Below are 22,099 nucleotides of genomic sequence, written 5' to 3'. Positions count from 1 at the left end.
ACAAGTCTTAGATACGTAATTGACACAAGCGAACTGAACCCGCTCTCTTTGGGGGGAATGGGGGGGGTGTTAATTCGGAAAAATTAGAAGAACTGAGGTACTTTTTACTTAAGAACGGGTGACCGGATCTTAATGAAATTTGATATTTAGAAGTAACTCTTGTCTTAAGAACAGGGTACTTCGTATAGGAGTTGTCGTAGAAACGTCTAAGGGGGCTCATTCAATTGGAAATTGCAAGTTATGGTGCCCTTTCTAATTGTCAAAAGTGATTTGAGGGCAGCCAGCCTATAATATTATATATATATATATATATATATAAATATATATATATAATATATATATATATATATATATATATATATATATATGTATATATATATATATATACATATATATATATATATATGTATAATATATATATATATATATATATATATATATATATATATATATATATATATACATATATATATATATATATATATATATATGTATATATATATATATATATATATATACATATATATATATATATATATATATATATATATATATATATATATATATATATATATATATATATATATATATATATATATATATATATATATATATATATATATATATATATATATATATATATATATGTATATATAGCATAATATTGTAAAGAGCATCAGCGTCTAGAATGGCTAAGTAAAGAACAATGTGGGGACAGTGTATTATTTATTTATTTTTCGGTTAGACCAGGTCGCTTCGAATATAAGGAGTATTCTTAGAAACTTCAAAAGGGGCTCAATCGATTGGAAATTCAAAGGGCTATCGCCCTTTTTAAAAGTCAAAAGTTAGGGACCACAAATTCTAACTGTAAATTCTCGTCCTGAATCAGTGTCAGATGGCAATTTTTTTTCACTGGGCAGTTTTTTTCAAAAGGTGTTTTTTTAACTTTTGGTTACTATGGGGTAATTCGCTCTTTATTAGATAACTATGATAAATCCCTACATCCGCCGTAGGCTACGCTAAAAAGCGGCAGTGAATCAGCCCTTAAAATTTTATTGTCGTAAGTAAACGAAGAGTTTTCTAAAAAAAAATCATTAATTGAAGTACCTTGTGATAACGCAGTGGATGAAGTTGCGACTCTCGATCAGAGGTTTCACGATTCAATCCCTGGTATCCAAGGAATACTTCTTCACAGCCTTTAAAAACCCATAATTTTTTTCACTATTGTTCGAATGTATCTTTTCATTATTTTTATATAGCTTTTAAAGCAAAAGCAGTTTTCAACAAAAGATGAGCAGAAGTAAGGTCAAATAGTCGAGGTATCTGCCCTCGGGGTATATAAGGTTCTGTATGGAATGAGTGGTCGTGTAAACTTTGAAGGGATCTCATTCGATTAACAACTAGAAGTTCCATTGCCCTTTCTAATAGTCAAAGTTGACACTCTCTTTGGGGGAGTTGGGGGAGATTTCCAGTGATTTGGCGAGTTCGGTTCTTTTGGACGAACTAGGACGATGAAAATTGGTAAGCGTGTCAGGGACATAAACAAATTAACTTGATAATAGTCGTTTTCCTGATTCGACCATCTGGGGGGCTGGAGGGAGATGAAAAATAGAAAAAATGAGGTATTTTTAACTTATGAATGAGTGATCGGATCTTAATGAAATTTGATATTTAGAAGATCTCATGTCTCAGAGTTCTTATTTTAGATCCCGACCGTATCTGGTGATATTGGGGGAGTTGGAAGGGGAAACGGGAAATCTTGGATAACGCTTAGGGTGGAGAGATCGGGATGAAACTTGGTGGGAAGAATAAGCACAAGTCCTAGATACGTAATTGACACAAGCGAACTGAACCCGCTCTCTTTGGGGGGAATTGGGGGGGGGGCGGAAATATTAGAAGAATTGAGGTATTTTTTACTTAAGAACGGATGACCGGATCTTAATGAAATTTGATATTTAGAAGTAACTCATGTCTTAGAGCTCTTATTTACATCCCGATCAGATCTAACATTGGGGGAGTTGGAATGGGAAACCGGAAATCTTGGAAAACGCTTAGAGTGGAGAGATCGGGATGAAAATTGGTGGGTAGAATAAGCAAATGTCATAGATACGCAATAGCGTTATCAAATCCTTGGCAGTGCAGTAGCGCTGCCTAAGCAAAGAGCAATGTGGGCACGATGTTTTTTCTTAAGAACAGGGTACTTCGTATAGGAGTTGTCGTAGAAACGTCTAAGGGGGCTCATTCAATTGGAAATTGCAAGTTATGATGCCCTTTCTAATTGTCAAAAGTGATTTGAGGACAGCCAGCCTCCCCCCCCAAACTCATGATTTCCCTGAATACATCCAATCAAAATTTCAACTGCATAAGAACAACTACAATATATATCCTAGTCAAACTCAAGACGAGCAGAAACTAACATTAGTAAGGCTGATGACCCTCAAGTCTTCCCAAGACCAGAACATGATTTGCACTTCACTGAAAACAATACATTTTATGTTTTTTCACTTTCTTGTACTTTTATTTATTAAAAAATTGTTAAAATCCTTAGGAATAAATATCAGTATATGTATATTAAATTGACAATCCACCATCATTTGTTGTTTTTTTCAGTCAAGTGCAAATTACGCTCTGATCTTGATAAGGTACAGGGGCTGTCAACCCTACTCATGTTACCATTTGCTCGTGTTGAGTTTTACTCGGTTATTTACTGGAATTTCTGTTCGCTTTGAATTTCATTTATTTTTTTGATGATGGTTTGTGGTAGTTTTACGCTTTTAAGGTTATTTGACTTTATGTCTACCCATTTTCGGCTTAGTGGAACTCTTTACTTTTCTTTGAAAAACTTGTTTTGTGGAAAAAGTTTTTAGATTGATATGTATATTGGGTGACAGGCTTGATGCTTGCCCCTTGGAAAAAAAGACTCATCAACTCAAACGTCAATTTGACGCCCTATGCGCCAGCAATAGCTCTGGAGGATCTTAATCCTTTTTATCTTTATTTTCTATATCGGTTTGACGTTTTTCCCAGACGTTTCTATATTAATTGATGTTTTCGTTGCCGAACTTGTAATTCTGAAAGTAAGTAAACTTAATCTGTATAGTCTAAGAACTATAGATAGCACATTTGATTCTGTTATCAAAATATATCTTTTCCGGAATAAAGCAAAAATAACGCCCAAGGATTAAGTTACGTTATGGTAGGTATGAGCTCAACTCTTAATCGAAATAGTTTCCGTCCACTTTAAGTTTGGATTTTTTATGGGTTATAGTTTTTTATCATTTTAAATTTTATTTATGTAGAGATGGCAATCTAGAATCGTTTTAACTAATATTGAGCTCTGGTTCTGACCTCTATTTAGACCATGAATTCAATCCCAAGTCATGTGGAAACTACAAGACCGATGCTTTTATTTCAAAAACTTGGCCTAAGACTAATTTCTTTTTTGGCTTAAGTATAAGTTGTAAAACCCATCGACTCTATAGCTCTGGTTTATTTGCTATATGTTTTTCATCTTTTCAGTTCCTAAAATATAATTCCAGCAGCTTGAATAGCCCACTTGAAAAGGCTAAAGCAAATTTATGTTCTAAGTACTGATAACAACCACCCTAGGTAGCCTATCCCCAGCTTTTGATAGCATTACATTTTTGGCATATCGGGCACATAATGCAAATAAATAGTTATTAAAAATCATAAAGTACCTGTTGCATATATTTGGAATTCTGGAAGAATTTCTACGGATCCCTGGGTTTTTGGCAGACCAAGTACATAAGAGTGCAAGTGTGCATAGTGGATTTTCTCTTCCATTTTTATGGCACTTGGTATTAACCAAGTGACATATAGCAGTCGCCAATTCTGTCGGTCTGTCGGTCTGTCTGTCGGTCCCGGTTTTGCTACTTTAGGCACTTCCAGGTAAGCTAGGACGATGAAATTTGGCAAGCGTATCAGGGACCGGACCAGATTAAATTAGAAATAGTCGTTTTCCCGGTTTGACCATCTGGGGGGGAGTGGGGGCCCGGTTAATTCGCAAAAAATAGAAAAAATGAAGTATTTTTAACTTATCAGCGGGTGATTGGATCTTAATGAAATTTGATGTTTGGAATGATATTGTGTCTCAGAGCTCTTATTTTAAATCCCGACCGGATCTGATGACATTGGGGGGAGTTGGAGGGGGAAAACCTAAAGTCCCGGTTTTGCTACTTTAGGCACTTCCAGGTAAGCTAGGACAATGAAATTTGGCAAGCGTATCAGGGACCGGACCAGATTAAATTAGAAATAGTCGTTTTCCCGATTTGACCATCTGGGAGGGGGGGGGGTGAGGGCCGGTTAATTCGGAAAAAATAGAAAAAATGAAGTATTTTTAACTTATGAGCGGGTGATTGGATCTTAATGAAATTTGATGTTTGGAATGATATTGTGTCTCAGAGCTCTTATTTTAAATCCCGACTGGGTCTGATGACATTGGGGGGAGTTGGAGGGGGGAAACCTAAAATCTTGGAAAACACTTAGAGTGGAGGGATCGGGATGAAACTTGATGGGAAAAATAAGCGCAAGTCCCAGATACATGATTGACATAATCGGAACTGATTTGCTCTCTTTGGGGTAGTTGGGAGGGGGGCAGTAATTCTTAAAAATTAGAAAAATGAGGTATTTTCAACTTACGAACGGGTGATCGGATCTCAATGAAATTTGATGTTTAGAAGGATATCGTGTCTTAGAGCTCTTTTAAATCCCGACCGGATCTGGTGATGGGGGCGGGGAGTTGGGAGGGGGAAACCTAAAACTTGGAAAACACTTAGAGTGGAGGGATCGGGATGAAACATGGTGGGAAAAATAAACACAAGTCCTAGATAGATGATTGACATAAACGGAACGAATCCGCTCTCTTTTGGGTAGTTGGGGAGGGGGGGTATTTCTGAAAAATAAAAAAAATGAGGTATTTTTAACTTACGAACGGGTGATCGGATCTCAATGAAATTTGATATTTAGAAGGATGTCGTGGCTCAGAGCTCTTATTTTGAACCCGACCGGATCTGATGACATTGGGGGGGGGGAGTTGGGAGGGAGAAACCTAAAAATTGGAAAACACTTAGAGTGGAGGGATCGGGATGAAACTTGGTGGAAAAAAAACACGAGTCCTAGATACATGATTGACATAACCAGAACGGATCCGCTCTCTTTGGGGTAGTTGGGGGGGGGGGTTAATTATGAAAAAATAGAAAAAATGAGGTATTTTCAACTTACGAACGGGTGATTGGATCTCCATGAAATTTGATTTTTAGAAGGATATCGTGTCTCCAAGCTCTTATTTTAAATCCTGACCGGATCTGGTGACATTGGGGGAAGTTTGGGGTGGGGAAACCTAAAATGATGGGAAACGCTTAGATTGGAGGGATTGGGATGAAACTTGGTTGGAAAAATAAGCAGAAGTCTTGCATACGTGATTTACATAATTGGAACGGATCCGCTCAATTGCGGGGGGGGGGGGTAATTCTGAAAAATAAGAAAAATGACGTATTTTTAACTTACGAAGGAGTGATCGGATCTTCATGAAACTTCATATTTAGAAGGACCTCGTAACTCCGATATCTTATTTTAAATCTCAACCGGATCAAGCGTAATTGGGGGGGGGGGGCAGTTGGGGGGACCGGAAATCTTAGAAAATACTTAAAGCGGTGAGATCAGGATGAAACTGGATGGGAAGAATAGAAACCTGTCTAAGATACGTGACTGACATAACTGGACCGGATCTGCTCTCTTTGGTGGAATTGGGGGGGGGGGGTAATATTGAAAATTGAGGTATTTGTAACTTACGAAAGGGTGACCAGATCTTAATGAAATTTGATATTTAGAAGGATCTTGTGCTTTAAAGTTCTAATTTCAAATTCCGACCAGATCCTGTGACATTCGGGGGAGTTGGAGGGGGAAACCGGAATTCTTGGAAAACATGAAAATTGGAGTATTTATATCTTACGAATAGATGATCGGATCGTAATGAAATTTGATTTTTAGAAGGAATTCATGTCTCAGAGCTCTTATTTCAAATCCCGACCAGATCTTTTGACATTGTGGGGATTTCGAGGGGGAAATCTTGGAAAAACACTTGGAGTGTAGGAATCGGGATGAAGCTTGGTGGATAGAATAAACAAATGTCCTTGATACGTGATTGACAGAATCGTACTGGATTCGCTCTCTTTGGGGGAGTTGGGGGGAGGGGTTCAGTGATTTGGCGAGTTCGGTGCTTCTGGACGTGCTAGGGCGATGAAAATTGGTAGGCGTGTCAGGGAGCTGCACAATTTGACTTGATAAAGTCGTTTTCCCAGATTCAACCATCTGGGGGGCAAAAGGGAGAGGAAAAATTAGAAAAAATTAGGTATTTATAACTTACGAGTGGGTGATCGGATCTTAATGAATTTTGATATTTAGAAGGACTTTGTGACTCAGAGCTCTTATTTTAAATCTTGACCGGCATTAAGCCTCTTATTTTCCTTTTTAAATCAATCTATTGATTCATAGAATTTTGTTAGAGCTCATACCATATGATCTCTTGGCTCTTAGCTCTTCTCGCCTCGTCACAAGTGCCATATGAGCTCTTAGCTCTTGTTTTGCTGGCAGCGGATGTTGATTGGATGGATCTGACGTCATATTTTTATCGAATAGAAATGAAAAACGACGTTAACATGTCTGCATTTGATATATTCTGGACAGTATTTCCATGTTCAGGTGTTTCTGACGCTGATTTGTAATAAATAATTGGGTTTTACAGCATCAGCATGATGGGGATAATGCTATTATTTGTTTCTCTTTACGATACTTAGCGGGTGTTCATTATCTGAACAATTGGTGACCACCAATGAAACTTTCGAGAAAAATATTGACTATGAAAATATTCCGTCTTTTTCAATAGAAATTTCCGTCCTAAGCTGAGTAACCAAGGTGAAATTTGTGTTTTGAAAAAGAAGCTTGAAGAATAAGCTTCATTTTTGCTTCTTTGTGCCAAGATCTGCTTTTTGCTAAAATATTTAGCAAATGCCAAAATATTTATGCAATGGCTTGGTTTTGTTTAATAGACCCGTAAAGCCACTAAAAAAGACGTATAGAGATGGATAAAGATAAGTAAGGCAGCATTTTTGAATTTAAGATTCTCAAGAAAGTGAAAATAAACGGAGGAAATCCGATTCTCCTCAAAGGGAGAATCGGATTGATAATGTCGATCGAAAGGATCAATGAGTGATTGAACATGGGTGGTTTTGCTGATCCTCCCCTTTAGAATATGTATGCTAAAGGTTTAATGTACTCATCTCGGAACACTGCTTATAAATTTATCAAACTCAGCAATTTTTGGCTGCTTTATTGTCGGCGCATACAAACAGCTCTTCCCATTTAATCTGCCGTCAGCGGTCCAGTGTATGTTACCCTGGAAGACAGAAGTCTTAGATACGTGATTGACATAATTGGAACGGATCCGCTCTATTGGGGGGGGGGTTTAATTCTGAAAAATTAGAAAAAAATGACTAACAAATACAAAGTAGAAACAATAGGAAAAATCTTTTCAAGACAGTGGAAATCAATTCTGTGGATATTTTGGCCCTATGTCCAAGGGCCGTCTTCAGCACAATACGAGAACAAGAGAGAAAATATGTATATATAAATAAACCTACATTAAATCGTGAAAAATAAAACTAAATAATGTTTTATAAAAACTTTTTTAAAAACAGGCCCTAGCATCCTTACTTCAACGAAGTTTAGTTTATTTATATATACATATTTTCTCTTTTGTTCTCATATTGTGCTGAAGACGGCCCTTGGACATAGGGCCGAAATATCCACAGAATTGATTTCCACTGTCTTGAGAAGATTTTCCCTATTGTTTCTACTTTGTATTTGTTTGTTATGGAAAGGCAGTGTGGTCTTCATCGCTATTTTAGAAAAAATGACGTATTTTTAACTTACGAAGGAGTGATCGGAAAACTTCATATTTAGAAGGACCTCGTAACTCAGATCTCTTATTTTAAATCCCGACCGGATCCAGTGTCATTAGGGGGGGGGGGCGGAAATCTTGGAAAACACTTAAAGCGGAGAGATCAGGATGAAACTTAGTGGAAAGAATAAGTACAAGTCCAAGATAGGTGACTGACATAACCGGACCGGATCCGATCTCTTTGGTGGAGTTGGGGGGGGGGGAAGTAATTCGGAAAAATTAGAAAAGACGAGGTAGGCCTATTTGTAACTTACGAACGGGTGATCATATCTTAAAGGAATTTGATGTATAGAAGGATCTTGAGCTTTAGAACTCTCTTTTTAAATCTTGACCAGATCCGGTGACATTGAAGGGAGTTGGAGGGGGAAACCGGAATTCTTGCAAAACGTCAAAATCGAGGTATCTTACGAATGGGTGATCGGATCTTAATGAAACTTGATATATAGAAGAATCTTATGTCTCAGATGCTCCATTTTCAATTCGAATCGGATCCGGGGACATTGAGGGTTGGAGGTGGGAAACAGACATCTTGGAACTAGGAAATCTTGGAAAACCCTTAAAGTGGAGAGATCGGGATGAAACTTGATTGGAAGAATAAGCACAAGTTATAGATACGAGATTGACATAATTGGTACGGATCCGTTCTCTTTGAGGGAGCTGCGGGTTGTTAATTTGGAAAAATCAGAAAGATTGAGGTATTTTTAACTTAAGAATGGGTGACCCGATCTTAATGAAATTTGATATTTAGAAGGCACTCATGTCTCATACCTCTTATTTCAAATTCCGACCAGAGCTTTTGACACTGGGGGGAGTTTGAGGGGGATACCAGAAATATTGGAAAACGTTTATATATGTCGTAGATACGTGATTGACGTAACCGGACTGGATCCGCTCTCTTTGGTGGAGTTAGGTGGTGGGGTTCTGTGCTTTGGCGAATTTGGTGCTTCTGGACGTGCTAGGACGATGAAAATTGGTAAGCGTGTCAGGGAGCTGCACAAATTGGCTTAATAAAGTCGTTTTACCCGATTAGATCATCTGGGGGGCTGAAGAGAGAGGAAAATTTAGAAAAATTGAGGTATTTTTAACTTACGAGTGGGTGATCGGATCTTAATGAATTTTGATATTTAGAAGGACCTAGTGACTCTGAGCTCTTATTTTAAATCCCGACCGGCATTAAGCCTCTGATTTTCCTTTTAAAGCAATCCATTAATTCTAAGAAATTTGCTAGAGCTCATACCATATGAGATCTTGGCTCTTCTGACCTCGTCACAAGTGCCATATGAGCTCTTAGCTCTTGTTTTTCTTCAAAAAACATACGAAAGCAAAACTTTTGAAGTGTTTCCTTTTTATTATGGAATAAGATTGCACTGACATGTTAAAAAGTTGAAATACCTAGACTTGTAGCGTTAAAAATTCATATTATCTGATTTTGTTCGGGATGTGTGGAAAACACATGCAAAGCGGAAGTAAAAAAAAGTTTTGCATTAGATATATTTCATTTTACCATTAACAAAAACAATCAAGTGGCGTTTCCTTTTTGGTGGGGAGGGGGGTGGCAATTGTTAAAATGTTTCCTTTGTGTGGATGGATTTAGTACTACGCTGCTAAATATTGAAATATTCCCTGCTTATTTTTAGAGTGACTATATCCTGATATCACGATTTGAAAGTTCTGAATTTTTACCATTGATTTGATACCATCTCCAGGATAAGTGAAAGCCAATTTTAAGTAATTTTTTTTTCGTTTAGGACGGGTTTACTCCCTTAGCTGTTGCTTTGCAACAAGGACACGACCGAGTTGTTGCAGTTCTTTTGGAGAACGACGCGCGAGGAAAAGTACGACTGCCAGCCCTTCATATTGCGGCAAAGAAAGACGATTGCAAAGCTGCTGCATTGCTCCTTCAAGTAAGTGCCATTTACACGGAAGAACGGTGTTACATTTTTTCCAACTCAAGAACTAAATAATAATTTTCTAGAATCGTTCTCTCAAGTAATTTTTATGCTTAAGTAAAAAACACAATCAGACTTTTTTTTTATCAACGTTGATTCTAATTTGTTTTAATGTTTGAGATGTTTTCTTAACAAACCCAAAAAATTGATTGTGGGGCAAAAACTTTAGATACTTTTGAAAATATATAGAATTTTGAAATTTTTTACAAAAAGTTGAATCACAAAAAGTTTCTCTGGCGGTAAAAACTCGTTTGAAGCCAAAAACTCAAATCTTGCAAGTTGTTGTATAAAATTTTGTGCTAAAACTGTGAGTGATGGTCGAATTCGAATTGCAAGTATTGAATTAACTTGCAAATTATAATTGGAGTCTCCAAAGAGTTTTCTAGAGCCAAAAATGCGTTAACAAGTGCTATAAGTGCTATTGGCGGGTGGGTTCAACCGCTGAACGGATTTCTCAAAGTTGTCCAGAGATAAAAGTACGTATATTTACTGTTAATTGTCTCGCAAAATTATGCTTCAATGTTAGTAGTGGGATGTGGTTTATCCGGGGATACGACGGAACCAGACTCTTACTGATTCTAGAAGATGGTTTAATAGATATTATCATGAATATTTCTGCAATTTTGCGATTTCCTCCCCCCTTCCTCTCCTGTATTTATTATTAATTTAGCTTTATCCGCATAAGGACTTTTCGCAGTGATGTGGCGTCGACAAATGTAACCAGGAAGAGAAAAGATAAAATAAATGAAAAATAAAATAAAATAGGTGAGAAAAAACGAGGATTTTGTCAGCCAGTAGCAAAATATGAAAACGAGAAACAATTATTTCGACAAAGTCGTCTTCTGTCAAGTGTCTTCAGTGCTAGAAAAAAAAAACACAAAAAAAAAAAACAAGTGAACACTATAAGAAGAGAAATTGTAGTTTCTCTACAAAAATTGTGGTTTCTCATGTTAAAAATTCTGTAGTTTTGACTTGCCTCGTTTCTGTGCCAATTTTCTATGGGTCACCTTTTTGCCCTCCAATTATTATACAGATTAAAAAACTTTGCTTGATTCTGGTTTTAAACAAGGTGCAGCATGCCTAACTTCCTGCTATTAAGTTAGCGAGAAAAGAACAAGCTCATCATAGAAAATAATGTTTTTATTTTGACGGTGCTATACCTGTGTTAATGTTCTGGAAGGAAAGCTTAATAGAAGTTGTGAATTTTTTTTTAAATTCTTATTTTTCCTCATTAATTATCTTAAAAAAATGGTTAACATTGTAAACCGCTGTGACAGCTTACAAAACACTTTTTTTCATTTATTTTCAGTCTTATATTTGGCGTTTCAGAGCGTCTCACTCAATTCGACTATCTGTCTTGGCCTTTTCTACAATTAGCCATGACTTGATGTCCACAACTATTCCATTTTAATTCAAAAATTGATTGATTAAATATTGAAATTAATTGATTAATAAATTGAATCAATTGCCTTGCCTGACGCTCATTGTAGAATGGCCCATATTTTGACTTTAGATGCTTATTTGCCTCTGATTCTTGGCGAAATTATTGGTCTCATGTTTCAATTCTAAATTCTTGGTTCTTCCCGCCTCAAGACCAAATATATTTGCTAATTTCAAATATATTTGCTCAACCCGGCGTGATGAACATGGTAGAACCTCCAACAGATTGACTCTTGGTCGACATTGTGGAGTGACATGAGAGGTATAGTATAAGTGGGAGATGGTAACGTCGGCAATGAAAGGGGGGGGGGGCTAAATTAATAACAGGTTTTTCTTCTCACTCAATTGGACTATCTGTCTTGGCTTTTTCTACAATTAGCCATGACTTGATGCCCACAACTATTCCATTTTAATTTCATTTGGTGACATGTTTTTGATTTTTGTTATTAAACAAGCTTGAAAATAACAAAGTCACAAAGTTGACTAGGTAGGAAACCTCTGATAATCCGCGAAATTTTTGTTTTTAAATTAAATTGTGATAATTTTGTGTTTATTTGAGAAGTTTGTAAAGTAGCAAATACAAATAATATTGTAATTCCTGAATACAAGGAAATTTGTTTAGGAAGAACAAAAGGCCAGTCTTGTTGACAATCGGCGGGATAATGTAGCAGTATGATACTTCGTGGCACCGAGATTACGCCTTAGTGACAAATTTGTTTCAACTTAGTTAAATATTTGGTTGTATAGCTCTTTATTAGTTCCATAAACAAAAAAGCATAGGATAAGATGCTCAATATTAGGATGGCTAATCACTACTTCAACAGTTAAATCATTGTAAAGTCTCAATTATACCACCTAAATCACCGTTGAATTTGCCAAAATCTTCTTAAAAAGTATGAGTTTACCTTAAATATTTTTACCATATACAACAGTCACAATCTCAAATATACTGATAGACAACGGTGAAGTTTTATCTTGCAACACATTTAAACTCACATGCAACTCACAATCTCAAATATACTGATAGACAACGGTGGTGTCTAATCTTGCAAAACATTTAAACTCACATGCAATTCACAATCTCAAATATACAGATAGACAACGGTGAGGTCTAATCTTGCAACACGTTTAAACTCACGTGCAACTCAAAATCTCAAATATACTGATAGACAACGGTGAGGTCTAATCTTTCAACACGTTTAAACATACGTGCAACTCACAATCTCAAATATACTGATAGACAACGGTGAGGTCTAATCTCGCAACACGTTTAAACTCACGTGCAACTCACAATCTCAAATATACTGATAGACAACGGTGGTGTCTAATCTTGCAAAACATTTAAACTCACATGCAATTCACAATCTCAAATATTCTGATAGACAACGGTGAGGTCTAATCTTGCAACACGTTTAAACTCACGTGCAACTCACAATCTCAAATATACTGAAAGACAACGGTGGAGTATAATCTTGCAAAACATTCAAACTCACATGCAATTTACAATGTCAAATATGCTGATAGACAACGGTGAGGTCTAATCTTGCAACACGTTTAAACATACGTGCAACTCACAATCTCAAATATAATGATAGACAACGGTGAGGTCTAATCTCGCAACACGTTCAAACTCATGTGCAACTCATAATCTTAAATATACTGATAGACAACGGTGGTGTCTAACCTTGCAAAACATTTAAACTCACATGCAATTCACAATCTCAAATATACTGATAGACAACGGTAAGGTCTAATCTTGCAACACATTTAAACATACGTGCAACTCACAATCTCAAATATACTGATAGACAACGGTGAGGTCTAATCTCGCAAAACATTTAAACTCACATGCAATTCACAATCTCAAATATACTGATAGACAACGGTGGTGTCTAATCTTGCAAAATATTTAAACTCATATGCAATTCACAATCTCAAATATACTGATAGACAACGGTGAGGTCTAATCTTGCAACACGTTTAAACATATGTGCAACTCACAATCTCAAATATACTGATAGACAACGGTGGAGTCTAATCTTGCAAAACATTTAAACTCACATGCAATTCACAATCTCAAATATGCTGATAGACAACGGTGAGGTCTAATCTTGCAACACGTTTAAACATACGTGCAACTCACAATCTCAAATATACTGATAGACAACGGTGAGGTCTAATCTCGCAACACGTTTAAACATACGTGCAACTCACAATCTCAAATATACTGATAGACAACGGTGGTGTCTAATCTTGAAAATGTTCCAATCTTGGATACAGGATCTTAAAGTTAGAATGGAATATCCAAATCACAGATAAAGTCAATTTTGGACATATTTAATGTAAGACCGGTGCTGTCAACAGAATAGTTTTATTTAAATATGCTAGATTGTATGGGTAACTTGTGTCTAAATTTAAACACTAAAAATCAGAAGTTTTCCAAGATTGTTGTCAGCCAATTGCAATAGTCTAGTCCTAACTATCAGCAAATCCCCACTATCTAACCAATATACATAATGTCCAAGATTAGGAGCTTTATGTCTATGTTTAAAAGAGATAGTCTTTAATCAGGATATCTGTCTGAGATAAGCACTGTCTTACTAATGGGGGGGGGGGTCTTACCCTATATATGGTGGTTATCTTGACAACACGGGTCCTATAACTTTTTTCTTTTTCGAATCGTGTGATTTGGCCCTATACTGAATCTGAAGCTTTTTAAAATCAATTTTTTTCTTCGCCCAGTTCTTGCCAAAATGAAAAGAAAAGAAGGAAAATGTGCCCTTTTCCATGATTCGAAATAAATTTGAGAGACATTAAGGGATTTTTTAGGTTGGTATTTGATATCTTACTAATTAATGCGGTAAAACACTATAGATAAAGCAAAAGGAAATCAGTGATTAATAATATCCTTAGAAATGTAGTTAAAGTTCCTCATAAATCCAAGAGAAATCCAAAGAAAAATGAAGACATTTGATGGTTGCTAATTCCTGAATACAAATAAATTCATTAATGAAGAATGAAAGGTCAGTCTCGTTGATGATCGGGTTGCAGAATTTTCATCTCTATAGGCGACCGATGGTGGGACTATGGTGTTCATTGAGAATCCTATAATTATCCAATTGTTATCATCAGATTGTTGTTCAGGATCCCTAATTGGCTAGCTACCTAGTGACACAAGGGGCTACTCACTGGACACTTGTGTGTACATTAGGAGGCAGGAATGCAGGCGTCTAAGACGTCAACACCAGAGACAAATCTCGTCATATTGGTGAATTTCCGGGTGTTATGAAATGAAAAAGGGCTAAGAACGCGCACTGAACTTATAATCTTTGCTTTGGATCCTAGGATATTTTTTTTATTCTAACTAAATGATTATAAAAACACAGTTCCTTTTGCTCTAAATATTTGCAAATATATGAATCTAAAGGAAAGTATGAAAGGAGCCAAAAAAAGGAAAGGAACGAGGAATAAGGAAATGAAACTAAGAGCTTCCTATTAAAACCAAAAGTCAAGTCTAATTAAAAAAAATCAAAAAAACATGATAATGTAATCCTAAAACTCATTTTAGACTAAACAACGTAGCATGAAGCTGCTTCTACGTTAGAGACAGAGTGACTTTGCAGCTATTAAGCCCTTGAAATGAATTTTTTGTGCTACATCTTCTGCTTTGAGAGTGTAAACATTTTGTTGTGCGAAAAGAACTAGGAAATTGTTAAGTAGAATCACAAATAACAGACATGGCAGGAGTAGTAGTTCGAGTATAATAATACAGAATGATTAGATGCACACAAACATGATGAAAGGACTTGGATGCACGGATCTACTTGGAATATTGTAATTACAAAACAAGCAAATGAGCCTACTTAGCAATGTGATGTGTAAAGGCGCATACGATTAAAGCAAAGAAGCTATAGAGAGCGAAAGAAAAGTAGGGAATATCAAGTATTCTAAAATTCTAGATAATATTTCTGTGGTACTAAATCGTGCAACTACATATATATATATATATATATATATATATATATATATATATATATATATATATATATATATATATATATATATATATATATATATATATATATATATATATATATATATATATATATATATATATATATATATATATATATATTTTAAAAACATAGCACCTTTTCCGTCTGATAATCTGAATGTTAAATAAGCTATCGGATCCTCAGTATTTCTACTGAGCTGGCAAAGTGTATTTTAATCAAAACAAAAAAATTCTGAGTGAACATACAACGGAACCGCGACAACTGAATAGAAGAGGTAAAACTAGAATTACAACACTTATAGAACTTAATCCGAACACTAAATCTTGTGCTGTAATAGTTTTTTTTAGTGTTGTGGAAATACTTATAAGGATAGTTGGCCTAATTGCATATAATATTCTTTTGGGATTAGTAGTCTGAAATATCATAGTAATATAGATTAATTCCCCGAAAGACAATACCTTGACAACAATTCGTCGTGTAACAAGGCCATATCGAGGATGTTTGTTTGGGGGGGCACAAAAACTTAAAAGACGCATCAGAAATTGTCGTACTTGTTAATTAAACGAAACACACTTAATAAAAACGCTTAGGTTAGATCAGAGAAACTGGTTTCGTAGCCACAAAGACAAGCGACAGAATAAATGAGAAATGTATAGTTTGGGCTATGTATTTGTACATTAGGGGAGGGAAGGGAAGTGTAACGGGTCTGCATCTAAAATATGTTAGCTACAATTATTCTTTATTATGAAGTAAGAATTGTTTTTTAACTTCATACTGTCTAAGTACTTCACCCCTACCTTCCCCCTAATGTGCAAATATATAGCCCAAATTATATATTTCCCATCTATTCTGTCATTTGTCACTTGTCTTTGTGGTTACGAAACCGGTTTTCTCAGATCTAACCTAAGCGTAATTCTTGAGTGTGTCTTATTTAATTAACAAGTATCAAAATATGTTTATATACATTTATTACGTTTTCAAGAGTTGGAAAAGCATTTTGGGGAGGGGGTCGAACCCCCTAACCCTCCTTTGTATACGGCTTTGACATGTAAGGGTGGACCAGACTAAATTAAAGAAGCAGAAGAGAATTGTGGGAAAGGAAGACTTACTGGAAAAGATAGCGCATATTTTATGTTAAATTTTTAATACACTATTAGTATAAATTTTAAATGGCTTAGGCTAAACTGCACGGATGCATGGCCAGAGGCGCAGAGCCATGTGCATCTTGCGATGCCAGTAATTACCTTCATAGAGTTTTATTATTAAATTGGATTATCCAATGCTTGAAATTTTGTGAGAATGACAAAATGTTTTTTTTTTCCTTTTTTTTTTTATGGATCTTGTCATACAAGGAACTAGAATAATTGTTTTGGGCTGGTCAGTGCAATGATGATAATCCGTGATAAAACTTAGGCTCTATCTTTTTTCTAAACTCATGTTAATTGACTTTTGTATTTTTGTATTAGGAATGACTGGGTTAGAAATCGTAGAAATTCCCTCTTTGATTGACGATTTAGAAACCTAAATCCAGATTACATAATATGGATGAAAAATCCCAAGAGATAGGGACATCTTTCAGTTTTACTGCTACTGGTACTACTGACAAGTCCTTGTAGCACCAAACTGCCAAATGCCAATCTCACCCATAGTTTATATAAATAAAAACCAAATAGCTAAATTTAATCTTCACCAGACTCAAGTCCTCAGCCCCCCCCCCTAACAAAAAAGAGAAAACGGAGAGACACTCGCATTATGTGTTGTGATGAAACGCAGAGTTGATGATTAAAATTTTAACGAAGTTGCTGTTCTTAGGATAATCTTATTTGATCGGTAATTTTAGATCTTTTTTAAATGAAGCACGGGTTTCTATTCACGGAGGAAGTCGATTAAATGTCAAAAATTAGAAAGAGAAATTAAAGCAAAAAAAAAATCGAATATAAATTTAATTCACCAGACATATTATGAATTGAAGAGCCTTAGAATTAATCAAGTTTCCATGTATTCACTTATGAAAATCCCTTTTAATGGATTAAAACATTTTTTTCAATCAATCATTTATATTATAAATTAGATGACGGCGGCTTAAAACAGGGTACTATTCTGGGAAGGGCTAGTTGGGTTTTGCCTTAGACTTGAAAACTTGTTAAAAGCTAAAAAAAGGAAATCTTTCTCGAAAATGGCATAAAAATAAGGCCTGTCAGCAATGTTCTCTTCTCGCAATCAATTCCCCTCTGCAATGAATCGATTTTCCGTCAAAACTTTGCAGAATATTGTTCTCATAAGTACCGCTCCATTTCCATCAACAGCACTCGAATTGTCGTTTTACACCTATTCAGGAACTAAGCCTACCAGTCAATACGACATCTGCCAAAAGATAACACCAAAGAAAATAATTATGGCAAAGTTGACCAGTCAGATATGTTCTTCTTTGTTTTGATCAAAGGCTTTTCATTCTGGTAATGTTAGAAAGAAAATTGACCACCAATTAGGTTTGTATTATGAATTCTGTATCTTGTTAGTAGGATCATTGACATTTTCTAAGTGTTTTCTTATGTTGTTGGAAGTACCGCTTCGTCTCAATCAAAACACTTGAAATGCTGTATTGTTGCTATTCAAGAACCGTGCTTAGACGTCAACAGTGCAAGCGCTAACAATAAAGATTGTGGTTAACAATATTTTCCTGAAAAGTTTTTTTTTTCTAATTGGAGACTCTCTTTAAATGGCTGTATAAACTGTTTACCCTTCAGTAAGTTTTTGCCACTCCGTGTTTGCGAGATTTTCGGGAAATCCCAGAAAATTTGGTTATGTTGGAAGCACTGAACAAAACGCAAGTGATAAGCCAAAAGTAATGAAAGAGAGAGGTGAGACCGAACTCTCAACTGCCATTCTTAGGAGACATCTGACGGATTATAAGTGGCCACAGAATCCCTGTTTAGGAGACGTCTGACAGATTATAAGTGGCCACAGAATTCCTGTTTAGGAGACATCTGACAGATTATAAATGGCCACAGAATTCCTGTTTAGGAGACATCTGACAGATCATAAGTGGCCGCAGCATTCCTGTTCTGTCTTAAAATCACTTCTGTAAATAGGCAGTGCGGCGGTAGAGTGCACCTGGTACTTTGACGATAATTCACATCAGTCCAGTTTTTGTTAAGACAAAAGTTACTCAATGATAATTTATTGTGCCGCCTGGCATTGTGTGCCCCTAAGCCCGGCCTAGTGGGCTTATTGGTAAATCCTGGCCTGTTCACGTGTCATTTTATACTATACAGGAACTTTTAACCAGTCAACAGGCCAGCTGCCGAAAAAAAGTGTATAAAATTGAATCAGTTAAATGTAGTAGGAACTATTCCTCAATTCTTTTCTTTGGTATATGAATGGCTTAGTTGCCAAAATTGATGAAATTTATAAAAGAAACAAATGAGAAAAGGGGTTCCATCAATTTATTAACTTAAAAAAATATAAGTGAACAGGCTAAAGTATAGTCCCTCTGAGGATCCATTGTCGGGAAATACATCAAAGGACGATATACATTGCTGGGTTTTAAATTCACATTTGGCGAAAAAAACTTCATGATTGCCTTTGGTGTTCGTAAATCGGCTAGAATTTGCTGACTCTGCTTATCATGGAGCTTTTGTTTTAAGGTTGATTTATCAAGATTTCCTTCTTCTTTTTTTTGGGGGGGGGGGGGGGTATTAATGCATTTCCTTAAAGCTTGATACAGCGGGGGAACGAAATGTACTGCTGGATTTTGGATATACTACTATACCAATAATCTGAAGGAAAGCGCGTTAATGTTTTTTTTTTTTTTTTTTTTTTTTTTTTTTTTTTTTTTTTTTTTTTTTTTTTTTTTTTTTTTTTTAGAAATTCGTGAGCTTGGTTATCTTTAAGTACGTTTTAGTTTTTAGACAAGGAGGGAAAATATTGCGTAATTTCGGGGTAGTTTCTTTGAGAAGGCACACAGTTCAGAGTTAATCATAGGCAATGACACTCAATTCTAAGACCATGCCTGAGTATTTTATGTTCTCAAGTTTACCTCACCAACTCAGCTGTCAAAACACTAGCAGTGTCATTTTACTACTATTCAGAAACTTTTCTTACTTGTCACTTGAGCAGATGCCAACAATAAACAAAGGTTGGATAAATAATCTAAATTTAATCACCTAATGTTTTTTTTTCGTTCACCTATATCAATGCCTTCCCAGTATTTTGAAAGTAAAGTAAAGGTACTGAGTACAAGGTGTGCGCAAGTTTGCTTACGAAGTCACAAATTTAGTTTTACTAGCCACAAATAGTAGTAATTTAAAAGAAAAACGGGCATTTAGTGAATTACAATCGTTTATTTAATGCGATTTAATGCGAATGTATAGTGAACCTAACTACGGGTATACAACTATTGATTTTATTAGCTAGGAATCGGGGCGACTCAAAACAAAAGAGTGATTTGGTTTTTTAAAACGTTTATTTGTCCTTGTTTAACTGGCTACTTTAGTACAGCAAAATTTTTAAATACTTGGCGGGTATTAAACTCCCCACTGAAAATTCCTCTCCCCACGGAAAATCCTCCCCTTGAAAATCCACTCCAGGCACAGAATCCCCCCTCCGAAAAATGTCGGTATACTTCCCAATAACAAATACTATCTGCTAACAAGGGGCACATTTCATAATTTACAGCTTTTTCCCCACGGGCTGTGGGGGTGTTACCCCTAAAGGCATAGCTATTGGATCTTTCAACTATGCTGAACAAAATGATTAACTCAAAATTTTGATCGGACGACTTTTGGGAAGAAAGGGCATGGAAGGGGGGCTAGTTGCCCTCCAATCTTTTTGGTCGTTTCAAAGGACACTAGAACTTTTCATTTCCGTTCTAATGCACCCTCTTCCGATCTTCAATTACCACTAGTTCGATACGATCTTTCCTAGAAAATAAATAGATCAAATAAATAAATAAACACCGTGAAACACACATATATGAAAAATGAAAAATTCCACGTTTTTGTATACAGGATCTTGAAACTTCTCTGATATGCTGGATCTGATGGTATCATTTTCATTAGGATTCCTTAACTTTCAGGGGGGATTCCTCCCTTTTTCTAAAATCAGATAAATTTTCTCAGGCTCGTAGTTTTTGGTGGGTGACACTAAACTTAATGAATCTTTATTCATTATCCTAATTTCTTTTATCCTAAATTCAAATATATAAGGTTCATCAAGTTTAATCTTGCCTATTAAAGTTTACAAGCCTGAGAAAACACTCTCTAAAAGTCATAGAATCCCAATGAAAATTACACCATCAGATTCAGCGTATCAGAGGACCCTATTTTAGAGGTTTCAAGCTTCTATCGACAAAAATGTGGAATTTTGTATTTTTTGCCAGAAGATAGATCATGGATGTGTGTTTATTTATTATTATTTTTTCCAGGAGTGATTGAATCGACTCAGTGGTCCCAGAATATCGTGAGAGGGCTACATTTGAAGGGAAATTGAAAAGTTCTAGTGCCCTTTTTAAGTGACCAAAACGATTTGAGGGAATCTTGACCCCTTCACCCATCCCTTCTCCCCCTAAATAATCTGATTAAAATTTTGAGATAGCCATTTTGTTCATCATACTGGAAAGGCCCGATAACTATGCCTTTGGACATAAGATGACCCCCCCCCCCAACCACAGCCCCAGGAAAAAGGTCTTTAAGTTATAAAAATTGCCCATTATTTGCGCATAGTATTTGCTATTGTGAAGCATGCATACATTTTAAGATGGGAAGACGAATTTCCTCCTGCTTTTTTTCATGGGGAAACTTTTCATGGGGAGGGGGTTTTCAGTTTTCAGGGGGCAAACATCGTGGGAGGGTATTTCTCCGCAGAGGTGGGGCCAAAAAATTTGACCCCAGAAACTTATGGGACTATTTTAAAAACGATCAGAAATTAAACTAAAAAATCAAGTTTTTTCAACTGAAAGTAAGGAGCAACATTAAAACTTAAAACGAACAGAAATTATTACGTATATGAAGGGGGTTGCCTCCTCCTCAACATCTCACTTTTTACGCTAAAGTTTGAATTTTGTCCCAATTCTTTAAGAACGACTTTAGAAACACTATGTTCGTTTAATTGGAACAATAAGAAGCTTTTTTCTAAAGTACTTAAAAAAATTAGCGTAAAGAACGAGGTGCTGAGGAGGAAGCAATCTTCTTCATACACTTGATAATTTCTCTTCGTTTTAAGTTTTAATGCTTCTCCTTACTTTCAGTCGAAAAAACCTGTTTTTTTTTATTTAATTCATTAAGACACGACTATAAAAGTGTTTTTTGGTAATTATTCATTATAAATTGAGGGCTTGTTTTTCCAGTTCTTGAACACCTACACAAAGAATGTCCAAATTGCTATGTGTGCTCTGGCTTATGGAATTTTTGCCAAAGTTTTTTTATTTGTTCAAAACACTGGATCGTTTTGTTGACTCTTTTCGCTTTCGTATTGCTGTTGTATGGAATATATGGCTTCCGTCTCTATGCTTTCCATGAAATTCTTGATTGCCAAGTTTTGTCTATAATCTGTTCTAGTAATTTCTTTTTCCTGTATGTCCAAGGAGTTTTTTTTTTTAAGTAAGGTCCGTTTGAACATAAGTACACAACGAAAGATTATTTTAAAAAAAGTGAATTTATTTTCGAAAAGGTTCACTCTATTTAACAGCATAGTTGCCAAGTTTGTTGTGATACTTC

General features: G+C 35.7%; 1 protein-coding gene across 6 annotated transcripts in view; it reads left to right on the top strand.

Moving 5' to 3' along the window:
• Positions 1–22,099, top strand: part of LOC136031850 (ankyrin-2-like) — a 350,415-nt gene that overhangs the window by 84,735 nt on the left and 243,581 nt on the right. For all 6 annotated transcript variants that reach the window (XM_065711711.1, XM_065711710.1, XM_065711709.1 and 3 more), the window contains one exon: positions 9,727–9,882. In XM_065711711.1, the coding sequence (XP_065567783.1) occupies positions 9,727–9,882 (156 nt within the window). The remainder of the gene's footprint in view (positions 1–9,726; positions 9,883–22,099) is intronic.

This window comes from Artemia franciscana, chromosome 10, assembly GCF_032884065.1.
Source record: "Artemia franciscana chromosome 10, ASM3288406v1, whole genome shotgun sequence".
NCBI classification, from domain to species: domain Eukaryota; kingdom Metazoa; phylum Arthropoda; class Branchiopoda; order Anostraca; family Artemiidae; genus Artemia; species Artemia franciscana.
The sequence above is the reverse complement of the archived record's forward strand: the minus strand, read 5'-3'. Positions and strand labels throughout refer to the sequence as shown.